At 51.8% G+C, this 25,964-nt stretch overlaps 1 protein-coding gene across 2 annotated transcripts in view; it reads right to left on the reverse strand.

Moving 5' to 3' along the window:
• The window catches only part of LRP8 (LDL receptor related protein 8), a 299,017-nt gene that overhangs the window by 74,647 nt on the left and 198,406 nt on the right, over positions 1 to 25,964 (reverse strand). For both annotated transcript variants that reach the window (XM_063938911.1, XM_063938910.1), the window contains one exon: positions 23,834 to 23,962. In XM_063938911.1, coding sequence (XP_063794981.1) covers positions 23,834 to 23,962 — 129 coding nt within the window. The remainder of the gene's footprint in view (positions 1 to 23,833; positions 23,963 to 25,964) is intronic.

Here is a 25,964-nt window from a genome sequence, read left to right on the forward strand (position 1 = left end):
GACTGACTGGAGCCTCCGCTGTAAGTACCCGACAACCAGGGCGCAGGAGTGTACAGCGCTGCTGGGGGAGGTGATGGAGCTGCAGCAGGAGATGTCTGACTGACATCTAACACACACAGTGCCTCTGCTGCAGCCCCTGAAGTCTTCAGATTTCACGTAAAAAAGCTTTTCTGAGGGCTGCTGGAGCAGCCCACCTGTTGTCAGCCTGCACTGCATGGCACCAACTACAAAACTGAGCTCCTGTGTGCGGAGGCGGGGTTATAGAGGAGGCGGGGTTATAGAGGAGGCGGCGCTATGCATTCTGGTTACAGTCAAAGCTTTTAGCCTGTTGGTGACTCGGATCAAGATCCTACTCTACACCCCAATGTTATTCCCTGTGGAACCCAGTTTTCCCCCGCAGCAGAAAACACACTTTTTTCATCCGATTCCATCCAATTCCGATATATCATTAGTGCAGCACCAACGACCTAGGGGATCATATCCGACAGCCAGGGAGACGCGCATCAGATTGGATACGATCTAAAACACATACGATTGCACACAATTTCATACAATATATCAGACGGATATATCGGAATTGTATAAAATCGTGTAACATCGTCCTAGTGTATGGGGCTCTTCACTTTGCAGCATTTTTTACACAACTGCCTAAAACTTTTGCAAAGTATACATTATACACCCACACACTTGTCTCAGGGTACCGGCCTCCTGACTGGTGTTACAGACAATGTAAGAAGGCACAAGATAGGCAGGCAGGGCCCTCCCACAGGGGCGGTCAGCCCTCCTGTACTGGGTGTGGCGGGGGATTTCCTTTGCCTCTAACTGATCATGTTTGATGCCACAAATAAAAAATTACTTTCAACTTTGTGGACACAGAAGAAGCTACTCACACAGGCCTCTGTTCCTGCAAACAGCGAGCACTCACCCAGTCACACAGGCCTCTGTTCCTGCAAACAGCGAGCACTCACCCAGTCACACAGGCCTCTGTTCCTGCAGACAGCGAGCACTCACCCAGTCACACAGGGAGCACTCACCCAGTCACACAGGCCTCTGTTCCTGCAAACAGCGAGCACTCACCCAGTCACACAGGCCTCTGTTCCTGCAAACAGCGAGCACTCACCCAGTCACACAGGCCTCTGTTCCTGCAAACAGCGAGCACTCACCCAGTCACACAGGCCTCTGTTCCTGCAAACAGCGAGCACTCACCCAGTCACACAGGCCTCTGTTCCTGCAAACAGCGAGCACTCACCCAGTCACACAGGCCTCTGTTCCTGCAATCAGCACTGCAGCAGAGGGTGAGTGCATCCAGAAGCAGAGATGCCTGTGAGCAGCAGGTAAGTGGCCAGACATATGAGTACTCTAATACCCTTTGTGCACTGTTACTACTCTGTGTACATGATACAGCGGAGGGGGGGGCCACACAGTGCACTAGTTTTATAATGATACAAACTATATAGCGGATATCGCTCCGTGTGTAGCCGCTGTACATGTGGGCTGTAGTGTGTACTGAGAATTGTGCGCATTGTTACCCGTGTACATGTGGGCTGTAGTGTGTACAGAGAATTGTGCGCATTGTTACCTGTGTACATGTGGGCTGTAGTGTGTACAGAGAATTGTGCGCATTGTTACCTGTGTACATGTGGGCTGTAGTGTGTACAGAGAATTGTGCGCATTGTTACCTGTGTACATGTGGGCTGTAGTGTGTACAGAGAATTGTGCGCATTGTTACCTGTGTACATGTGGGCTGTAGTGTGTACAGAGAATTGTGCGCATTGTTACCTGTGTACATGTGGGCTGTAGTGTGTACTGAGAATTGTGCGCATTGTTACCTGTGTACATGTGGGCTGTAGTGTGTACTGAGAATTGTGCGCATTGTTACCTGTGTACATGTGGGCTGTAGTGTGTACTGAGAATTGTGCGCATTGTTACCTGTGTACATGTGGGCTGTAGTGTGTACTGAGAATTGTGCGCATTGTTACCTGTGTACATGTGGGCTGTAGTGTGTACAGAGAATTGTGCGCATTGTTACCTGTGTACATGTGGGCTGTAGTGTGTACAGAGAATTGTGCGCATTGTTACCTGTGTACATGTGGGCTGTAGTGTGTACTGAGAATTGTGCGCATTGTTACCTGTGTACATGTGGGCTGTAGTGTGTACTGAGAATTGTGCGCATTGTTACCTGTGTACATGTGGGCTGTAGTGTGTACAGAGAATTGTGCGCATTGTTACCTGTGTACATGTGGGCTGTAGTGTGTACTGAGAATTGTGCGCATTGTTACCTGTGTACATGTGGGCTGTAGTGTGTACTGAGAATTGTGCGCATTGTTACCTGTGTACATGTGGGCTGTAGTGTGTACTGAGAATTGTGCGCATTGTTACCTGTGTACATGTGGGCTGTAGTGTGTACAGAGAATTGTGCGCATTGTTACCTGTGTACATGTGGGCTGTAGTGTGTACTGAGAATTGTGCGCATTGTTACCTGTGTACATGTGGGCTGTAGTGTGTACTGAGAATTGTGCGCATTGTTACCTGTGTACATGTGGGCTGTAGTGTGTACTGAGAATTGTGCGCATTGTTACCTGTGTACATGTGGGCTGTAGTGTGTACTGAGAATTGTGCGCATTGTTACCTGTGTACATGTGGGCTGTAGTGTGTACTGAGAATTGTGCGCATTGTTACCTGTGTACATGTGGGCTGTAGTGTGTACTGAGAATTGTGCGCATTGTTACCTGTGTACATGTGGGCTGTAGTGTGTACAGAGAATTGTGCGCATTGTTACCTGTGTACATGTGGGCTGTAGTGTGTACTGAGAATTGTGCGCATTGTTACCTGTGTACATGTGGGCTGTAGTGTGTACAGAGAATTGTGCGCATTGTTACCTGTGTACATGTGGGCTGTAGTGTGTACAGAGAATTGTGCGCATTGTTACCTGTGTACATGTGGGCTGTAGTGTGTACTGAGAATTGTGCGCATTGTTACCTGTGTACATGTGGGCTGTAGTGTGTACTGAGAATTGTGCGCATTGTTACCTGTGTACATGTGGGCTGTAGTGTGTACTGAGAATTGTGCGCATTGTTACCTGTGTACATGTGGGCTGTAGTGTGTACTGAGAATTGTGCGCATTGTTACCCGTGTACATGTGGGCTGTAGTGTGTACTGAGAATTGTGCGCATTGTTACCTGTGTACATGTGGGCTGTAGTGTGTACTGAGAATTGTGCGCATTGTTACCTGTGTACATGTGGGCTGTAGTGTGTACTGGGACTTGTGCGCATTGTTACCTGTGTACATGTGGGCTGTAGTGTGTACTGAGAATTGTGCGCATTGTTACCTGTGTACATGTGGGCTGTAGTGTGTACTGAGAATTGTGCGCATTGTTACCTGTGTACATGTGGGCTGTAGTGTGTACTGGGACTTGTGCGCATTGTTACCTGTGTACATGTGGGCTGTAGTGTGTACTGAGAATTGTGCGCATTGTTACCTGTGTACATGTGGGCTGTAGTGTGTACTGAGAATTGTGCGCATTGTTACCTGTGTACATGTGGGCTGTAGTGTGTACTGGGACTTGTGCGCATTGTTACCTGTGTACATGTGGGCTGTAGTGTGTACTGGGACTTGTGCGCATTGTTACCTGTGTACATGTGGGCTGTAGTGTGTACTGGGACTTGTGCGCATTGTTACCTCTGGTTTAGTTTTTGTGTTACTGTAGGGATAAGCTGTGTGTGCCCTGTATTGTGCTATTGTCTGGCGTACGTACGACGCGGCAAAACACTATAAATAAAATGTAATAATAAGACCATTGTGTGCACTGTGTGTCCGGTCTTTGGGGCATATGAGATGTGGTTATTAACAAACTGTACTTGGAAAAAATAAACCTTACTGCACGGGTTAAAATGGAGGACGGAACGCTGACCTTGGAGTAGCAGAAAATGGTTCTGCCTGTTTCTCCACCCTCGCACTGATAATGGCCGTCACACAGCGCTGGAAGTTGTGTCTTTTCTGTGCATCGCAAAAATGATCAGTTCAAAAGTAGAGCTGTGTTCACATTCTTAGTTACATGGGGGGGTCATTCCGAGTTGATCACACATAGCAACTTTTTGCTGCCCGTGCGATCAACTAGACGCTACCTGTGGGGGAGGGTTTTTTTTGCATAGCAGAGGTGCGATCGCTTGTGCAGCCGAGTTATACAAAAACATTTTGTGCAGTATCTAAGTAGCTTTCAACTTACTCACCCCTTCAGCCGGTCCCGGAAATGACATCACACACCCGCCCTCCAAACGCCTGGACACGCCTGCATTGGACTCACCACTCCCAGAAGACGGTGAGTTGCCGTCCCGGAACGCCTTCCTGCTGTCAATCTTCTTGCGATCGCTTTCTTCGTTCTTCTTGTCGTTGCCCAGCGACGCCCGCATTGCAGCCACCGCGCGCGCGCAGAACCGACCCGTTCGCACCGCTGCAAAAAACAACAGCGTCCGAACGGGTCAGAATGACCCCCATTGAACAAAGAACCCACCGAATGTTTCCGATAGTACACCACGTGCGCGTGTGTCCGAGTGCCACAAAAGAGTTAGTGACAGACATGAGGATGTCGAAGATGATGAACGTCCCAGAATGCCTCGCACATCAAAAACAAACAAAAATGTGGAAATTGTTGGAATTGACCATCGACTCAGCATCGGAATGACAGCAGACGCGGGAAACATCGGTACAGAGACTGTTGCATCAAGATCTTAGCATGACAAAGGTTTGTGCCAAGATGGTTCCAGGCTCCTCGCTGCCGAGCAGAAAGAAAACCCAAAGCAAATTTGTACAGACATTTTGGAACAAATTCCAGTGGATTCTCATTTTTTAGATGAAGTTCTTACGTATGATCCTGAGACACAGCGCCGGTCCATGCGCTGGAATCACCAGGAATGAAGGAAGAGCATCAAATCCAAACTCAAAGCCGTGTTATTATTTTCTCTGATATCACGGGCGTTATTTGGCAGACTGGGCACAATCATCAATACTACAAAAATGTTCTAGAAACTTAGCGGGAAAGAATTAGAAGAAAGATGTGGAAATGGTTTCATCCTCCATCAGGACAGCGCACCAGCACACACCGCGCTCTCTGCGTCACAGTTTTTGGCCTAGAAACAGATTGCGGTGCTCGAACACCCTCCGTACTCGCCAGACCTAGCACGGTGCGACTTCCATCTTCTCCACTCAGGGGAACATGTTCTGCCTCAGGTACTGAGGTACAGAAGAAAACGCAGCAGCGGTGATACAGCGGATAGATAGTGAGCCACTGCACAGCTCTGACCAATGGGAAATAAGCATGCAGCGCTGTGTGGATGCAGAACGGGAGGACATATAAGCGGAACGGAGTTAAAATTGACTTAATAGAATTACATGTAAATTATAGCAGCAGTCTCGTTATTTAATAGCCACATCCACCCGGGAAGTCATGACAACGTTGTGTAGTCGGCCACTGGCAGACAATGGGGAGATACAATCACTGGCTATACCAGATGAGCGCGATAAGACGATGAGCTGTAAGTAAGATACTATGGGCCTAATTCTGCACAATTTCCAATTCTTTGGATCGCATGCTGGGGGCGGCCCACCGCAGGACAAGGCCACCCTGCATGCTGACCGCCGCCTCCCCCCTTCAACAAGCAGAAACTGCGATTGCATTGCCTACTGACAGCACAGCTTAGCTGCACCCGCAGGAGGCCCACCGCCATGTTTCCGATAGCGGCAGCTGCATGTGACGTCAAGCAGCCGCCGCAATCATGCCCCCCGTTTGCCAGCCTCCGCAACGCTCCGTCTCCACCCTGAAAACGTAGCGTTGACCCCCCCTCCCCCCCGGGCGCATGCACAGGACAGCCCGCATCTTTTTCTCATGTTTTGGCGGTTGTATTGTACATTGCGATCCAGCCTGAATTAGCCCCTATGTATGGTTTATTATCGCCACACGTACGCAGATCTGCTTAATGATGTCTCGGATTCATGGCAACAAAGCTAACAAAGTGTGGAGACCCCCAACTCCATAATACCCAAGAATGGCGGTCCCTTTACTCAGAGTCATTTCCAACGCTGACAGGAGGGAGGTGAGAAGGTTCCTGTAACGCTGACAGGAGGGAAGTGAGAAGGTTCCTGTAACGCTGATAGGAGGGAAGTGGGAAGGTTCCTGTAACGCTGACAGGAGGGAAGTGGGAAGGTTCCTGTAACGCTGACAGGAGGGAAGTGGGAAGGTTCCTGTAACGCTGACATGAGGGAAGTGGGAAGGTTCCTGTAACGCTGATAGGAGGGAAGTGAGAAGGTTCCTGTAACGCTGACATGAGGGAAGTGAGAAGGTTCCTGTAACGCTGACATGAGGGAAGTGAGAAGGTTCCTGTAACGCTGATAGGAGGGAAGTGGGAAGGTTCCTGTAACGCTGACATGAGGGAAGTGGGAAGGTTCCTGTAACGCTGACAGGAGGGAGGTGGGAAGGTTCCTGTAATGCTGACATGAGGGAAGTGGGAAGGTTCCTGTAACGCTGACATGAGGGAAGTGGGAAGGTTCCTGTAATGCTGACAGGAGGGAAGTGAGAAGGTTCCTGTAACGCTGACAGGAGGGAAGTGGGAAGGTTCCTGTAACGCTGACAGGAGGGAAGTGGGAAGGTTCCTGTAACGCTGACAGGAGGGAAGTGGGAAGGTTCCTGTAACGCTGACATGAGGGAAGTGAGAAGGTTCCTGTAACGCTGACAGGAGGGAAGTGGGAAGGTTCCTGTAACGCTGACATGAGGGAAGTGGGAAGGTTCCTGTAATGCTGACAGGAGGGAGGTGGGAAGGTTCCTGTAACGCTGACATGAGGGAAGTGGGAAGATTCCTGTAACGCTGACATGAGGGAAGTGGGAAGATTCCTGTAACGCTGATAGGAGGGAAGTGAGAAAGTTCCTGTAACGTTGATAGGAGGGAAGTAGGAAGGTTCCTGTAACACTGACAGGAGGGAAGTTGGTAGGTTCCTATAACGCTGACAGGAGGGAGGTGGGAAGGTTCCTGTAACGCTAATAGGAGGGAAGTGGGAAGGTTCCTGTAACGCTAATAGGAGGGAAGTGGGAAGGTTCCTGTAACGCTGACAGGAGGGAAGTAGGAAGGTTCCTGTAACGCTGATAGGAGGGAAGTGAGAAGGTTCCTGTAACGCTGATAGGAGGGAAGAAGGAAGGTTCCTGTAACGCTGATAGGAGGGAAGTGAGAAGGTTCCTGTAACGATGATAGGAGGGAAGTAGGAAGGTTCCTGTAACGCTGATAGGAGGGAAGTGAGAAGGTTCCTGTAACGCTGATAGGAGGGAAGTAGGAAGGTTCCTGTAACGCTGATAGGAGGGAAGTGAGAAGGTTCCTGTAACGCTGATAGGAGGGAAGTAGGAAGGTTCCTGTAACGCTGATAGGAGGGAAGTGAGAAGGTTCATGTAACGCTGATAGGAGGGAAGTAGGAAGGTTCCTGTAACGCTGATAGGAGGGAAGTGAGAAGGTTCCTGTAACGCTGATAGGAGGGAAGTGAGAAGGTTCCTGTAACGCTGATAGGAGGGTAGTGAGAAGGTTCCTGTAACGCTGATAGGAGGGAAGTGAGAAGGTTCCTGTAACGCTGATAGGAGGGAAGTGAGAAGGTTCCTGTAACGCTGATAGGAGGGAAGTAGGAAGGTTCCTGTAACGCTGATAGGAGGGAAGTAGGAAGGTTCCTGTAACGCTGATAGGAGGGAAGTGAGAAGGTTCCTGTAACGCTGATAGGAGGGAAGTAGGAAGGTTCCTGTAACGCTGATAGGAGGGAAGTAGGAAGGTTCCTGTAACGCTGATAGGAGGGAAGTAGGAAGGTTCCTGTAACGCTGATAGGAGGGAAGTGAGAAGGTTCCTGTAACGCTGATAGGAGGGAAGTAGGAAGGTTCCTGTAACGCTGATAGGAGGGAAGAGAGAAGGTTCCTGTAACGCTGATAGGAGGGAAGTAGGAAGGTTCCTGTAACGCTGATAGGAGGGAAGTGAGAAGGTTCCTGTAACGCTGACAGGAGGGAAGTAGGAAGGTTCCTGTAACGCTGATAGGAGGGAAGTAGGAAGGTTCCTGTAACGCTGATAGGAGGGAAGTGAGAAGGTTCCTGTAACGCTGATAGGAGGGAAGTGAGAAGGTTCCTGTAACGCTGATAGGAGGGAAGTGAGAAGGTTCCTGTAACGCTGACAGGAGGGAAGTGGGAAGGTTCCTGTAACGCTGATAGGAGGGAAGTGAGAAGGTTCCTGTAACGCTGACAGGAGGGAAGTGGGAAGGTTCCTGTAACGCTGACAGGAGGGAAGTGGGAAGGTTCCTGTAACGCTGACAGGAGGGAAGTGGGAAGGTTCCTGTAACGCTGACAGGAGGGAAGTGGGAAGGTTCCTGTAACGCTGACAGGAGGGAAGTGGGAAGGTTCCTGTAACGCTGATAGGAGGGAAGTAGGAAGGTTCCTGTAACGCTGATAGGAGGGAAGTGAGAAGGTTCCTGTAACGCTGATAGGAGGGAAGTGAGAAGGTTCCTGTAACGCTGATAGGAGGGAAGTGAGAAGGTTCCTGTAACGATGATAGGAGGGAAGTAGGAAGGTTCCTGTAACGCTGATAGGAGGGAAGTGAGAAGGTTCCTGTAACGCTGATAGGAGGGAAGTGAGAAGGTTCCTGTAACGTTGATAGGAGGGAAGTTGGTAGGTTCCTATAACGCTGACAGGAGGGAGGTGGGAAGGTTCCTGTAACGCTAATAGGAGGGAAGTGGGAAGGTTCCTGTAACGCTAATAGGAGGGAAGTGGGAAGGTTCCTGTAACGCTGACAGGAGGGAAGTAGGAAGGTTCCTGTAACGCTGATAGGAGGGAAGTGAGAAGGTTCCTGTAACGCTGATAGGAGGGAAGAAGGAAGGTTCCTGTAACGCTGATAGGAGGGAAGTGAGAAGGTTCCTGTAACGATGATAGGAGGGAAGTAGGAAGGTTCCTGTAACGCTGATAGGAGGGAAGTGAGAAGGTTCCTGTAACGCTGATAGGAGGGAAGTAGGAAGGTTCCTGTAACGCTGATAGGAGGGAAGTGAGAAGGTTCCTGTAACGCTGATAGGAGGGAAGTAGGAAGGTTCCTGTAACGCTGATAGGAGGGAAGTGAGAAGGTTCATGTAACGCTGATAGGAGGGAAGTAGGAAGGTTCCTGTAACGCTGATAGGAGGGAAGTGAGAAGGTTCCTGTAACGCTGATAGGAGGGAAGTGAGAAGGTTCCTGTAACGCTGATAGGAGGGTAGTGAGAAGGTTCCTGTAACGCTGATAGGAGGGAAGTGAGAAGGTTCCTGTAACGCTGATAGGAGGGAAGTGAGAAGGTTCCTGTAACGCTGATAGGAGGGAAGTAGGAAGGTTCCTGTAACGCTGATAGGAGGGAAGTAGGAAGGTTCCTGTAACGCTGATAGGAGGGAAGTGAGAAGGTTCCTGTAACGCTGATAGGAGGGAAGTAGGAAGGTTCCTGTAACGCTGATAGGAGGGAAGTAGGAAGGTTCCTGTAACGCTGATAGGAGGGAAGTAGGAAGGTTCCTGTAACGCTGATAGGAGGGAAGTGAGAAGGTTCCTGTAACGCTGATAGGAGGGAAGTAGGAAGGTTCCTGTAACGCTGATAGGAGGGAAGAGAGAAGGTTCCTGTAACGCTGATAGGAGGGAAGTAGGAAGGTTCCTGTAACGCTGATAGGAGGGAAGTGAGAAGGTTCCTGTAACGCTGACAGGAGGGAAGTAGGAAGGTTCCTGTAACGCTGATAGGAGGGAAGTAGGAAGGTTCCTGTAACGCTGATAGGAGGGAAGTGAGAAGGTTCCTGTAACGCTGATAGGAGGGAAGTGAGAAGGTTCCTGTAACGCTGATAGGAGGGAAGTGAGAAGGTTCCTGTAACGCTGACAGGAGGGAAGTGGGAAGGTTCCTGTAACGCTGACATGAGGGAAGTGGGAAGGTTCCTGTAATGCTGACAGGAGGGAGGTGGGAAGGTTCCTGTAACGCTGACATGAGGGAAGTGGGAAGATTCCTGTAACGCTGACATGAGGGAAGTGGGAAGATTCCTGTAACGCTGATAGGAGGGAAGTGAGAAAGTTCCTGTAACGTTGATAGGAGGGAAGTAGGAAGGTTCCTGTAACACTGACAGGAGGGAAGTTGGTAGGTTCCTATAACGCTGACAGGAGGGAGGTGGGAAGGTTCCTGTAACGCTAATAGGAGGGAAGTGGGAAGGTTCCTGTAACGCTAATAGGAGGGAAGTGGGAAGGTTCCTGTAACGCTGACAGGAGGGAAGTAGGAAGGTTCCTGTAACGCTGATAGGAGGGAAGTGAGAAGGTTCCTGTAACGCTGATAGGAGGGAAGAAGGAAGGTTCCTGTAACGCTGATAGGAGGGAAGTGAGAAGGTTCCTGTAACGATGATAGGAGGGAAGTAGGAAGGTTCCTGTAACGCTGATAGGAGGGAAGTGAGAAGGTTCCTGTAACGCTGATAGGAGGGAAGTAGGAAGGTTCCTGTAACGCTGATAGGAGGGAAGTGAGAAGGTTCCTGTAACGCTGACAGGAGGGAAGTGGGAAGGTTCCTGTAACGCTGACAGGAGGGAAGTGGGAAGGTTCCTGTAACGCTGACAGGAGGGAAGTGGGAAGGTTCCTGTAACGCTGACAGGAGGGAAGTGGGAAGGTTCCTGTAACGCTGACAGGAGGGAAGTGGGAAGGTTCCTGTAACGCTGATAGGAGGGAAGTAGGAAGGTTCCTGTAACGCTGATAGGAGGGAAGTGAGAAGGTTCCTGTAACGCTGATAGGAGGGAAGTGAGAAGGTTCCTGTAACGATGATAGGAGGGAAGTAGGAAGGTTCCTGTAACGCTGATAGGAGGGAAGTGAGAAGGTTCCTGTAACGCTGATAGGAGGGAAGTGAGAAGGTTCCTGTAACGTTGATAGGAGGGAAGTGAGAAGGTTCCTGTAACGCTGATAGGAGGAAAGTGGGAAGGTTCCTGTAACGCCGATAGGAAGGAAGTGAGAAAGTTCCTGTAACGCTGACAGGAGGGAAGTGGGAAGGTTCCTGTAACACTGATAGGAGGGAAGTGGGAAGGTTCCTGTAACACTGACATGAGGGAAGTGGGAAGGTTCCTGTAACACTGACATGAGGGAAGTGGGAAGGTTCCTGTAACGCTGATAGGAGGGAAGTGGGAAGGTTCCTGTAACGCCGACAGGAGGGAAGTGGGAAGGTTCCTGTAACGCTGACAGGAGGGAAGTGGGAAGGTTCCTGTAACGCTGACAGGAGGGAAGTGGGAAGGTTCCTGTAACGCTGACAGGAGGGAAGTGGGAAGGTTCCTGTAACGCTGACAGGAGGGAAGTGGGAAGGTTCCTGTAACGCTGATAGGAGGGAAGTGGGAAGGTTCCTGTAACGCTGATAGGAGGGAAGTGGGAAGGTTCCTGTAACGCTGATAGGAGGGAAGTAGGAAGGTTCCTGTAACGCTGACAGGAGGGAAGTGGGAAGGTTCCTGTAACGCTGATAGGAGGGAAGTGGGAAGGTTCCTGTAACGCTGACAGGAGGGAAGTGGGAAGGTTCCTGTAACGCTGACAGGAGGGAAGTGGGAAGGTTCCTGTAACGCTGATAGGAGGGAAGTGAGAAGGTTCCTGTAACGCTGACAGGAGGGAAGTGGGAAGGTTCCTGTAACACTGATAGGAGGGAAGTGGGAAGGTTCCTGTAACGCTGACATGAGGGAAGTGGGAAGGTTCCTGTAACGCTGACAGGAGGGAAGTGGGAAGGTTCCTGTAACGCTGACAGGAGGGAAGTGGGAAGGTTCCTGTAACGCTGACAGGAGGGAAGTGGGAAGGTTCCTGTAACGCTGACAGGAGGGAAGTGGGAAGGTTCCTGTAACGCTGACAGGAGGGAAGTGGGAAGGTTCCTGTAACGCTGACAGGAGGGAAGTGGGAAGGTTCCTGTAATGCTGACAGGAGGGAAGTGAGAAGGTTCCTGTAACGCTGATAGGAGGGAAGTGGGAAGGTTCCTGTAACGCTGATAGGAGGGAAGTGAGAAGGTTCCTGTAACGCTGATAGGAGGGAAGTGGGAAGGTTCCTGTAACGCTGATAGGAGGGAAGTGGGAAGGTTCCTGTAACGCTGACAGGAGGGAAGTGGGAAGGTTCCTGTAATGCTGACAGGAGGGAAGTGAGAAGGTTCCTGTAACGCTGATAGGAGGGAAGTGGGAAGGTTCCTGTAACGCTGATAGGAGGGAAGTGAGAAGGTTCCTGTAACGCTGATAGGAGGGAAGTGAGAAGTTTCCTGTAACGCTGACAGGAGGGAGGTGTGAGGTTCCTGTAATGCTGACAGGAGGGAAGTGGGAGGGTTCCTGTAACGCTGATAGGATGGAGGTGTGAGGGTTCCTGTAATGCGGATAGGAGGGAGGTGTAAGGTTCCTGTAATGCGGATAGGAGGGAGGTGTGAGGTTCCGGTAATGCGGATAGGATGGACGTGTGAGGTTCCGGTAATGCGGATAGGATGGACGTGTGAGGTTCCTGTAATGTGGATAGGATGGAGGTGTGAGTTTCCTGTAATGCAGATAGGATGGAGGTGTGAGGTTCCTGTAATGCAGATAAGAGGGAGGTGTGAGGTTCCTGTAATGCGGATAGGAAGGAGGTGTGAGGTTCCTGTAATGCAGATAGGATGGAGGTGTGAGGTTCCTGTAAAGCGGATAGGATGGAGGTGTGAGGTTCCTGTAATGCAGATAGGATGGAGGTGTGAGGTTCCTGTAATGCAGATAGGATGGAGGTGTGAGGTTCCTGTAAAGCGGATAAGAGGGAGGTGTGAGGTTCCTGTAATGCGGATAGGATGGAGGTGTGAGGTTCCTGTAATGCAGATAGGATGGAGGTGTGAGGTTCCTGTAAAGCGGATAGAATGGAGGTGTGAGGTTCCTGTAACGTTGCTGTGATGTCACAACCTCTTTACTTATAACAACATTTTAAGATTTTTTGTTTTTTAATGCTAAATGTTTATGGCGGGTATATATTATTATATATTATGGCGGGTATATTATGCCGGGTATATATTATCATATATTATGGCGGGTATATTATGCCAATATATATTAATATATACTATGGTGGGTATATATTATTATATATTATGGCGGGTATATATTATATATTATGGCGGGTATATATTATTATATATTATGGCGGGTATATATTATGCCGGGTATATATTATTATATACTATGGCAGGTATATATTATGGTGGGGATATATTATCATATATTATGGCGGGTATATATTATTATATATTATGGCGGGTATATATTATATATTATGGCGGGTATATATTATTATATATTATGGCGGGTATATACTATATATTATGGCGGGTATATATTATTATATATTATGGCGGGTATATATTATTATATATTATGGCGGGTATATTATGCCGGGTATATATTATTATATACTATGGCAGGTATATATTATGGTGGGTATATATTATTATATATTATGGCGGGTATATATTATTATATATTATGGCTGTATTATATGTGTACAGTAGAGTATATGGCGAGCGTAGAATCCACATAGAGGGGCTCTTTCATGTCAGTGCTGCACCACAGGCGATGGGGGTCACATCTACAGGTGCAGGTGAAGGGAAGTAACTGGATGGTAATGGGCCATGCGCCAGTAGGGAAAGGTTGCGTCAGGGAATTGCGGGCCAGGTACAGGTGTATGTACGGATATGACTTCCAGTATATGGATAGGGTTAGCACAGCCACATAGATATGTACAACTCTGCGCATTATTCCACGCACGCACGGCGGACTTGCGATCAAACTCTGTATCGGCTCCAGAATATTGCCAATATTAGCCTTTATGTATTTGGTTGAGCGGAGGCTGACGTGCTGCATGAGGTGAAACACAAAGGCAGCCATTTTGTGTATGAGATACTAGTCATGTGACTGTATGGTGACCATGACATCACTGAGGCACCAGGAACCTGGTTTGTTTCAGCCACTAAATAGCAGCCCCCAAATGGTGAGGGAGACCGATGCAGGGCCACAATGACAGGAGTCTGTCCCTTGTTTATATTCTTATGTCAGTCACTTATTAGGTGGTTTCAGTAGAGGAATATTATGTGACAGGGTCAGATATTGCCGCTATGTAATAGCCTGAGACTGGCGGCCGACGGAGCACTATAACAATATAGCCACTAAGTTTAAAGCAGCAAATTAGTTTTAAAGACAAAACCAAGCGGCTTAAAGTCTAGCGGATATCTGTACAAAATGGCTCCGGTGCCTGCGAATCGCTGACTATTATGTCTGTGTTATTATCTGCAGCCACTACAAAGTACTAAACCCATCCTCTGTTTCAGGATCCCAGGAGGAAAGACACATTTTGTGTGTGACGCAAAAAGCCAGGACCACACCAATCCCAAGGACGCCCGGTGCGCACCAAGAAACGCCATTCCCCTGAGGATAACGGTTAATGGACGGGAGACAGAAATCGTAGCAGAACATGACCCGCATTCTTTCTATACCATCCTAAACGTGCCGCCAGGCGGAGAACTGGGCGAGAGGATAGAAATTGCGCTGGAGAATGGTCACCGCAGAGCAGATGGTAATGTCTATGAAGGAAACATTTATATTAATGGCCAAGAAACCGGTGGGCAGATCATATTTGTAAAGAAACACCCTAAAAACATCATTGGATGGAAACCACTTCACGACCTAGGCCTACTGAACGTCGACAAGCACCGCTATGTTATCGCTGAGCCCCCTGTTGTAATAAAGGGCGATGAAGACCCCACCTGGATCAGGCAGCCATTTCTACCTCAGCACTGGATAGGCGACGCTCGCAGAGTGCTCAACAGCTGGGTGAGAGACGGGATCATCGAGAAAAGCGTCAGCACCTGGAACTCGCCCATCGCATTAGGGAGGAAACGGAACGGGAAAGTGAAAATACATTTCAACTTCCAGGCTTTGAATGAGCGTTCAGAAAAGGAGTCTCCCCACGTTCCTATGAACAGACACAGGGCCACCGCAGCCATAACCCTGGGGAGGTATTACTCCGTTCTAAAGCTGTACTACGGAGAGTGGCAGATCCCTCTAGACACAAACACAAAGTACAAGACCGCCTTCACCTTCATGGGTCGGCAGTACGTCTGGAACAGGTTACCCGGGAAATTTACTAACTCTGCCGTCATACTCAGTAAAACCCTGGAGAAGATACTGAATCGTGAAGAACTGCCCCAGAAGCTGAAGGAACGTTTGGTCTTCTACATGGGCACCATCCTAATGTCCGCAGATACAGAGCGTCAATGCCGGGTGTTCACTGAGACGTTGCAGAAACACCTGGAGAACAATAGCTTCAGAATGCATGGAGAAGAGCTCCAGCTCTGCCAGCCCACGGTGACGTTCCTGGGGAGAGAAGTAGACGCAGACGGAATCAGGCTGGGACGCAGCTATATAAAGCAAGTCCGCAATATCCATTCTCCGAATGATAAAAAGGAATTGCAGTCAGTCCTTCTCCGTTTAGAGGATGCCAGACAATTCACCCCGGGCTTCGGCGTCCTGAAAAGTGGTCTGTCTATACTGCTGCGGAAAGACGCGGAGTGGAGGTGGGGCCAGGAGCAGGAGGAAGCGCTGTCGGCATTGATAAATCAAGTCTTGAAAAATAGACCGGTTGTTCCCAGGCTGAAGGATAAAGAGCCGTGCACGGTGCAGATATACGCCAAGGACGGCGCCTGGATGGCAGAAATCTTAAATAGCGCCAAGAAGCCGTACCGGAGCGAGAGTGGCGTGTCACATCCCACCAAGAAGGAGGAAGACTTGGCCGTTCAAGAGCTGAGAGCCATGATGGAGGTGTGGAGGAAGCATGGGGATGACCTGGATGGCAGAGTGGTGGAATGGGAGGTGGAAAGTCCAGATGTAGCGCGATACAAGGACAATCCAGACAGTGTTCCAGGTATCAGATACAGAATGATAAGCCCGGAGTTCCTTCTAGAACCTACAAGCAGGATCCAGGTTCTTCCTGCAGGCAGCCGAGAACCACCAGTTCCGTGGCCGACGAGTCGCTGAAAGGACACCCCCATGTAGAGAGCCCCCGTATCACCAGTTATAACACAATGCCACAGTTACATTTACAGGTAGTTTTCTCTCACTTGCAGGCAGTGCCACTGCCGTAATATGCGCATACCAGCGACAGTCAGTGGGGTCCGCCATTACCGGTATTCATGCAACAAGTCATTTCCCCCAAATTTACTTCAGCACCAGCAGCGGGATTACAGAGGGACGGCCATCACCCAGCGGAGGGTTACATCACGTTATACTGTCAGAGCCGCAGCGCTGGGTGCAATGTGTCCTGGTCTCAGTGATGGCGGACGCTCAGCTGTCACCAGCAGCGGGATTACAGAGGGACGGCCATCACCCAGCGGAGGGTTACATCACGTTATACTGTCAGAGCCGCAGCTCGCAGCGCAATGTGTCCTGGTCTCAGTGATGGCGGACGCTCACCTGTCACCTGCGACTGCTTTATATGTTCCATAAACACAGATCTGCATTTACTCACCGAGATGCGTTTATGTGGTTCCTGCCGTAACCGAGAGAATATAGAATAAGACATATCTGATACACACACACACATATACACATACTACACACACATATACACATATGCATACTACACACACACACACACATACTACACACACATATACACATACTACACACACATATACACATATGCATACTACACACACACACACACTACACACACATATACACATACTACACACACATATGCATACTACACACACACTACACACACATATACACATACTACACACACATATGCATACTACACACACACTACACACACATATACACATACTACACACACATATGCATACTACACACACACGTATATGTATATAGGCCCCCCTATACTGCTGCCATTAGACAGTCTTACCCTCACTTTCCATTCCTCCACCATCACTGTGTGACCCACAAACTGCAGATCCCAGGGCTGTGTGTTATGTGTAACTACTGTGCAGCGCTGTGTATACTCTGTGCTCCCTCCTCGCCAGCCTCCAGACACAGGCCCCCTCCTCCCCAGCCTCCAGACACACGCCCCCTCCTCCCCAGCCTCCAGACACACGCCCCCTCCTCCCCAGCCTCCAGACACACGCCCCATCCTCGCCAGCCTCCAGACACACGCCCCCTCCTCCCCAGCCTCCAGACACACGCCCCCTCCTCCCCAGCCTCCAGACACACACGCCCCCCTCCTCCCCAGCCTCCAGACACATGCCCCCTCCTCCCCAGCCTCCAAACACACACGCCCCCTCCTCGCCAGCCTCCAGACACACGCCTCCTCCTCCCCAGCCTCCAGACACACGCCCCCTCCTCCCCAGCCTCCAGACACACACGCCCCCCTCCTCCCCAGCCTCCAGATACAGGCCCCCTCCTCCCCAGCCTCCAGACACACACGCCCCCCTCCTCCCCAGCCTCCAGACACACACGCCCCCCTCCTCCCCAGCCTCCAGACACACACGCCCCCCTCCTTCCCAGCTCCAGACACACACGCCCCCCTCCTCCCCAGCCTCCAGACACACACGCCCCCCTCCTCCCCAGCCTCCAGACACACACGCCCCCCTCCTCCCCAGCTCCAGACACACACACCCCCCTCCTCCCCAGCCTCCAGACATACACACCCCCCTCCTCCCCAGCCTCCAGACACACGCCCCCTCCTCCCTAGCCTCCAGACACACGCCCCCTCCTCCCCAGCCTACAGACACTTGTCGAATGTCATTATGCCGACATCGCTATCCCGAGCAGTGGAATGCCGGCAGGGGGTCAAGCACAACTAAGGGGGAAATGTACTAAGCAGTGAGTGGAGAAGTGACCCAGGGGAGAAGTTGCCCCATCAACCAATCAGCTGCTCTGTATACTCTTATAGTATGCAAATTATAAATGTTACGTCAATGCTGATTGGTTGCCATGGGCAACTTCTCCCCTGGGTCACTTCTCCACTCTTTTCATTGCTTAGTACATCGCCCCTTGCGGGCTCGCTGCGCTCGTCACAGTTTCTATTCTCGCTCCATGGGTGTCATGGACACCAACAGAGGGGAATCACCGGTATGGTGCCCCTGCCGGTATCCCGGCGGCTGTATTGTGACTGAGGGAATCCTGCTACCTGCATACCAATCAGGGAATCCTCACCAAGTGCTGCAACTTGTAACAGTGGCCACTAGGGGGACCTGCAGTACCGTATATCATCAGAGTCACTGCTCTATAGACGTTACACCAGCGTTTCCCAACCTCTGTCCTCTGCACACCGACAGGCCAGGAATTCAGAATATCCATGCTGGTTAAATCAAAATAACCAAGGTACTTACTAAGGGCCTAATTCAGACCTAATCGCAGCAGGCAAAATCTTTGTCTAATGAGCAAAACCATGGACACTGCAGGTGGGTCAGATGTAACATGGGCACTGCAGGTGGGTCAGATGTAACGTGCACTGCAGGTGGGTCAGATGTAACATGTGCACTGCCGGTGGGTCAGATGTAACATGTGCACTGCCGGTGGGTTAGATGTAACATGTGCACTGCCGGTGGGTCAAATGTTACATGTGCACTACAGGTGGGTCAGATGTAACATGTGCACTGCCGGTGGGTCAGATGTAACATGTGCACTGCCGGTGGGTCAGATGTAACATGTGCACTGCCGGTGGGTCAGATGTAACATGTGCACTACAGGTGGGGTAGATATAACATGTGCACTACAGGTGGGTCAGATGTAACATGTGCACTACAGGTGGGTCAGATGTAACATGTGCACTGCAGGTGGGTCAGATGTAACATGTGCACTGCAGGTGGGTCAGATGTAACATGTGCACTACAGGTGGGTCAGATGTAACATGTGCACTACAGGTGGGTCAGATGTAACATGTGCACTGCAGGTGGGTCAGATGTAACGTGCACTGCCGGTGGGTCAGATGTAACATGTGCACTGCCGGTGGGTCAGATGTAACATGTGCACTGCAGGTGGGGTAGATGTAACATGTGCACTGCAGGTGGGGTAGATGTAACATGTGCACTGCAGGTGGGGTAGATGTAACGTGCACTACAGGTGGGTCAGATGTAACATGTGCACTACAGGTGGGTCAGATGTAACATGTGCACTGCAGGTAGGTAAGAGGTAACATGTGCACTGCAGGTGGGTCAGATGTAACATGTGCACTGCCGGTGGGTCAGATGTAACGTGCACTACAGGTGGGTCAGATGTAACATGTGCACTGCAGGTAGGTAAGAGGTAACATGTGCACTGCAGGTGGGTCAGATGTAACATGTGCACTGCCGGTGGGTCAGATGTAACGTGCACTACAGGTGGGTCAGATGTAACGTGCACTACAGGTGGGTCAGATGTAACGTGCACTACAGGTGGGTCAGAGGTAACATGTGCACTGCAGGTGGGTCAGAGGTAACATGTGCACTGCAGGTGGGTCAGATGTAGCATGTGCACTGCAGGTGGGTCAGATGTAACATGTGCACTGCAGGTGGGTCAGAGGTAACATGTGCACTGCAGGTGGGTCAGAGGTAACATGTGCACTGCAGGTGGGTCAGATGTAACATGTGCACTGCAGGTGGGTCAGATGTAACATGTGCACTGCAGGTGGGTCAGATGTAACATGTGCACTACAGGTGGGTCAGATGTAACATGTGCACTACAGGTGGGTCAGATGTAACATGTGCACTACAGGTGGGTCAGATGTAACATGTGCACTACAGGTGGGTCAGATGTAACGTGCACTACAGGTGGGTCAGATGTAGCATGTGCACTGCAGGTGGGTCAGAGGTAACATGTGCACTGCAGGTGGGTCAGAGGTAACGTGCACTACAGGTGGGTCAGATGTAGCACGTGCACTGCAGGTGGGTCAGAGGTACCGTGTGCACTGCAGGTGGGTCAGATGTAGCATGTGCACTGCAGGTGGGTCAGAGGTAACGTGTGCACTGCAGGTGGGTCAGAGGTAACGTGCACTACAGGTGGGTCAGATGTAGCACGTGCACTGCAAGTGGGTCAGATGTAGCATGTGCACTGCAGGTGGGTCAGAGGTAACGTGCCCTACAGGTGGGTCAGATGTAGCACGTGCACTACAGGTGGGTCAGATGTAGCACGTGCACTGCAGGTGGGTCAGAGGTAACGTGTGCACTGCAGGTGGATCAGATGTAGCACGTGCACTGCAGGTGGGTCAGAGGTAACATGTGCACTGCAGGTGGGTCAGAGGTAACATGTGCACTGCAGGTGGGTCAGATGTAACGTGCACTACAGGTGGGTCAGATGTAGCACGTGCACTGCAGGTGGGTCAGAGGTAACGTGTGCACTGCAGGTGGGTCAGATGTAGCATGTGCACTGCAGGTGGGTCAGAGGTAACGTGTGCACTGCAGGTGGGTCAGAGGTAACGTGCACTACAGGTGGGTCAGATGTAGCACGTGCACTGCAAGTGGGTCAGATGTAGCATGTGCACTGCAGGTGGGTCAGAGGTAACGTGTGCACTGCAGGTGGGTCAGAGGTAACGTGCACTACAGGTGGGTCAGAGGTAACGTGCACTACAGGTGGGTCAGATGTAGCACGTGCACTGCAGGTGGGTCAGAGGTAACGTGTGCACTGCAGGTGGATCAGATGTAGCACGTGCACTGCAGGTGGGTCAGAGGTAACATGTGCACTGCAGGTGGGTCAGAGGTAACATGTGCACTGCAGGTGGGTCAGATGTAACGTGCACTGCAGGTGGGTCAGAGGTAACGTGCATACTATACATATATACGGAGGTGCTAGCATGACATCACTGATCTAGATTTTGCACGCCATTCTACTAAACTGCAGTCTTACAGGTCCCAGGAGTCAGATTGGTAACTTACATATAAATAAGAGGCTCGGTGACCATCAGTAGTGATGCGGCCGCTCTCTGGTTCCCGGAGCGCTGGGGCTGTGCAAGCGTTGCTCATCTGCATTCAGCGCGAATACAGGGATTTGGTGCCAAACGTTTCATGAAACATATATGAGCTTTGCTTGTGATGTTTTATACAGGGCCCGGAGCGGAGACGTGATCATACTGAGGCAAAGTGACAGGGAAAAGGACATGGCGTCCAGATCCGTTCTGCATTTGATGTTTCCTGTGTGGGTATACTACATGCCGCCGCTGTCAGAGTGATGACTGGACCCGTCTGACGTTTCTTCTGACCTTCCATTTTGTTTCTGAATGAAAAGTTTTTGAAAGTGTAAAATGTTTCCAATAGCTACTAGAGAGCTGTAATGCGGACACGCCTGTGAGGGGGAACGTTATCTGTGCTGCGCTCATGGCTGTATAACGCCTGTAAGGGGGAACGTTATCTGTGCTGCGCTCATCCCTGTATAATGCCTGTGAGGGTGAATGTTATCTGTGCCGCACTCATGGCTGTATAACGCCTGTGAGGAGGAACGTTATCTGTGCTGCGCTCATGGCTGTATAATGCCTGTGATGGGGAACGTTATCTGTGCTGCGCTCATCGCTGTATAATGCCTGTGAGGAGTAACGTTATCTGTGCCGCGCTCATCGCTGTATAACGCCTGTAAGGGGGAACGTTATCTGTGCCGCACTCATGGCTGTATAATGCCTGTGAGGAGGAACGTTATCTGTGCCGCGCTCATCGCTGTATAATGCCTGTGAGGGGGAACGTTATCTGTGCTGCGCTCATCGCTGTATAATGCCTGTGAGGGGGAACGTTATCTGTGCAGCGCTCATGGCTGTATAACGCCTGTGAGGGGGAACGTTATCTGTGCAGCGCTCATCGCTGTATAACGCCTGTGAGGTGGAACGTTATCTGTGCTGCGCTCATGGCTGTATAACGCCTGTGAGGGGGAACGTTATCTGTGCTGCGCTCATCGCTGTATAATGCCTGTGAGGGGGAACGTTATCTGTGCTGCGCTCATGGCTGTACAACGCCTGTGAGGGGGAATGTTATCTGTGCTGCGCTCATGGCTGTATAATGCCTGTGAGGGGGAACGTTATCTGTGCTGCGCTCATGGCTGTATAATGCCTGTGAGGGGGAACGTTATCTGTGCAGCGCTCATGGCTGTAAAATGCCTGTGAGGGGGAACGTTATCTGTGCAGCGCTCATGGCTGTATAACGCCTGTGAGGGGGAACGTTATCTGTGCAGCGCTCATCGCTGTATAATGCCTGTGAGGTGGGAACGTTATCTGTGCTGCGCTCATGGCTGTATAATGCCTGTGAGGGGGAACGTTATCTGTGCAGCGCTCATCGCTGTATAATGCCTGTGAGGTGGGAACGTTATCTGTGCTGCGCTCATGGCTGTATAATGCCTGTGAGGGGGAACGTTATCTGTGCTGCGCTCATCGCTGTATAACGCCTGTGAGGGGGAATGTTATCTGTGCTGCGCTCATGGCTGTATAATGCCTGTGAGGGGGAACGTTATCTGTGCTGCGCTCATGGCTGTATAACGCCTGTGAGGGGGAACGTTATCTGTGCTGCACTCATCACTGTATAACACCTGTGAGGGGGAACGTTATCTGTGCTGCACTCATCACTGTATAACACCTGTGAGGGGGAACGTTATCTGTGCTGCACTCATCACTGTATAACACCTGTGAGGGGGAACGTTATCTGTGCTACGCTCATGGCTGTATAAGGACACTACTCCCTAGCACAAGGGTGGCCCTGAAGTGGATAATTACCATGGCATTCTATGGTCATTGGCCAAGTTACTTCTGTGCCAGGAAGATCGTCAGGCAGCCTAGCAACCGAACGTCTGACGGGGTGATGAGGGGACTTGCTGGTTGTTTTGGGCTCATACAAAGGGATCTGTGGTCACATTGGTGGAAAGCCGCCTTGTTTGTGCAGCACAGACAATATACATTATGCTGGGCCTCATCCAGGGGCAGCGTCAGCCGTACACAGCCGCGATTACATCATCATAATAGACAGGGTCCAAGTATGGCTGCAGCATCACAGCCTCACACATGGGGTGCGGGAACCAGGAGGTGAAGGAGGGGGGTCAGCAGTAATTGTGCAGTCTGCATCATTTGGGAACAATACCTGACTGTCACACTATAGGACAGCGCCATTCAGGGCACATTCAGGAGCAGACGGATTTTTTCACAGATTTGACAGGATTATGCAAAACGTGGATGATGTATATCACAGTAATTGTTTAAACTCATTGTAAATTAAACGGACAGAGGGGTGGCGCGCAGCGACGGACATAGGGGTGGCGCGCAGCGACGGACAGAGGGGTGGCGCGCAGCGACGGACAGAGGGGTGGCGCGCAGCGACGGACAGAGGGGTGGCGCGCAGCGACAGACAGAGGGGTGGCGCGCAGCGACGGACAGAGGGGTGGCGCGCAGCGACAGAAGGATGACGTGCAGCGACAGATAGTGACGGACAGAGGGGTGGCGTGCAGCGACGGACAAAGGGGTGGCGTGCAGGGACGGACAAAGGGGTGGCGTGCAGGGACGGACAAAGGGGTGGCGTGCAGCGACGGACAAAGGGGTGGCGTGCAGCGACGGACAAAGGGGTGGCGTGCAGCGACGGACAAAGGGGTGGCGTGCAGCGACAGATAGGGACGGACAGAGGGGTGGCGGGCAGCGACGGACAGAGTGGTGGCGGGCAGCGACGGACAGAGGGGCGGCGGGCAGCGACGGACAGAGGGGCGGCGGGCAGCGACGGACAGAGGGGCGGCGGGCAGAGATGGACAGAGGGGCGGCGGGCAGAGACGGACAGAGGGGCGGCGGGCAGAGACGGACAGAGGGGCGGCGGGCAGTGACAGTTAGTGACCGACAGAGGGGCGGCGGGCAGCGACGGACAGAAAAGTGGATTAGAACTAACCAGTTGGACAGTCCTTCTCATCCACGCCATTTTCGCAGTCCCTCTCGCCATCGCACCTCCAGGTTGCTGGGATACATTTATTACTGGATTCTCCACAACTGAACTTCTTTGCAGCGCACACCTGCTTCACTGCAAGAGGAAAGGACACAACATCAGCACAGTGACCCCCCGGCTCCACGCATCAGCCTGCAGCGCACTAAAACCCTCCCATTCCCCGCACATCAGCCTGCAGCGCACTAAAAAAAAACCCCGCTCCACGCACATCAGCCTGCAGCGCACTAAAACCCTCCCATTCCCCGCACATCAGCCTGCAGCGCACTACCACCCCCATATGCCCCGCACATCAGCCTGCAGCGCACTACCACCCCCCCATTCCCCGCACATCAGCCTGCAGCGCACTGAAACCCCCCGTTCCCGCACATCAGCCTGCAGCGCACTACCACCCCCTCATTTCCCGCACATCAGCCTGCAGCGCACTAAACCCCCCCCATTCCTCGCACATCAGCCTGCAGCGCACTAACACAACCACCCCCCATTCCCCGCACATCAGCCTGCAGCACACTATCACCCCCCACGTTCCCCGCACATCAGCCTGGAGCGCACTATCACCCCCCCCGTTCCCCGCACATCAGCCTGCAGCGCACTACAACCCCCCCATTCCTCGCACATCAGCCTGCAGCGCACTAAAACCCCCCCATTCCCCGCACATCAGCCTGCAGCGCACTACCACCCCCCCATTCCCCACACATCAGCCTGCAGCGCACTACAACCCCCCCATTCCTCGCACATCAGCCTGCAGCGCACTAACACAACCACCCCACATTCCATGCACATCAGCCTGCAGCACACTAACACAACCCCCCCCCATTTCCCGCACATCAGCCTGCAGCGCACTACCACCCCCTCATTCCCCGCACATCAGCCTGCAGCGCACTACAAACCCCCCATTCCTTGCACATCAGCCTGCAGCGCACTAACACAACCACCCCACATTCCATGCACATCAGCCTGTAGCGCACTTACACAACCACCCCCATTCCCCGCACTACAAACCCCCCATTCCTTGCACATCAGCCTGCAGCGCACTAACAAACCCCCCCCCCCCCATTTCCCGCACATCAGCCTGCAGCGCACTAACACAACCACCCCCCCATTCCCCGCACATCAGCCTGCAGTGCACTAAAAAAAAAACATTCCCCACACATCAGCATGCAGCGCACTAAACCCCCCCATTCCCCGCACATCAGCCTGCAGCGCACTAACACAACCACCCCCCATTCCCCGCACATCAGCTTGCAGCGCACTAACACAACCACCCCACATTCCCCGCACATCAGCCTGCAGCGCACTAACAAAACCACCACCCCATTTCCCGCACATCAGCCTGCAACGCACTAAACCCCCCCATTCCCCGCACATCAGCCTGCAGCGCACTACCACCCCCTCATTCCTCGCACATCAGCCTGCAGCGCATTATCACCCCCCATTCCTCGCACATCAGCCTGCAGTGCACTACCACCCCACCCATTCCTCGCACATCAGCCTGCAGCGCACTAAAAAAAAACCATTCCCCACACATCAGCCTGCAGCGCACTAAACCCCCCCATTCCCCGCACATCAGCCTGCAGCGCACTATCACCCCCCATTCCTCGCACATCAGCCTGCAGTGCACTACCACCCCACCCATTCCTCGCACATCAGCCTGCAGCGCACTAAAAAAAAACCATTCCCCACACATCAGCCTGCGGCGCACTAAAACTCCCCCATTCCCCACACATCAGCTTGCAGCACACTAAACCCCCCCATTCCCCACACATCAGCCTGCAGCGCACTACCAACCCCTCATTCCCCGCACATCAGCCTACAGCGCACTACCACCCCCCCTTCCTCGCACATCAGCCTGCAGTGCACTACCACCCCCCCATTCCTCGCACATCAGCCTGCAGTGCACTACAACCCCCCATTCCTCGCACATCAGCCTGCAGTGCACTACCACCCCCTCATTCCCCGCACATCAGCCTGCAGCGCACTACAACCCCCCCATTCCTCGCACATCAGCCTGCAGCACACTACAACCCCCCCATTCCCCGCACATCAGCCTGCAGCACACATCAGCCTGCAGCGCACTAAC

The sequence above is a fragment of the Pseudophryne corroboree genome, chromosome 9, assembly GCF_028390025.1.
Source record: "Pseudophryne corroboree isolate aPseCor3 chromosome 9, aPseCor3.hap2, whole genome shotgun sequence".
In the NCBI taxonomy this organism is placed as follows: Eukaryota; Metazoa; Chordata; class Amphibia; order Anura; family Myobatrachidae; genus Pseudophryne; species Pseudophryne corroboree.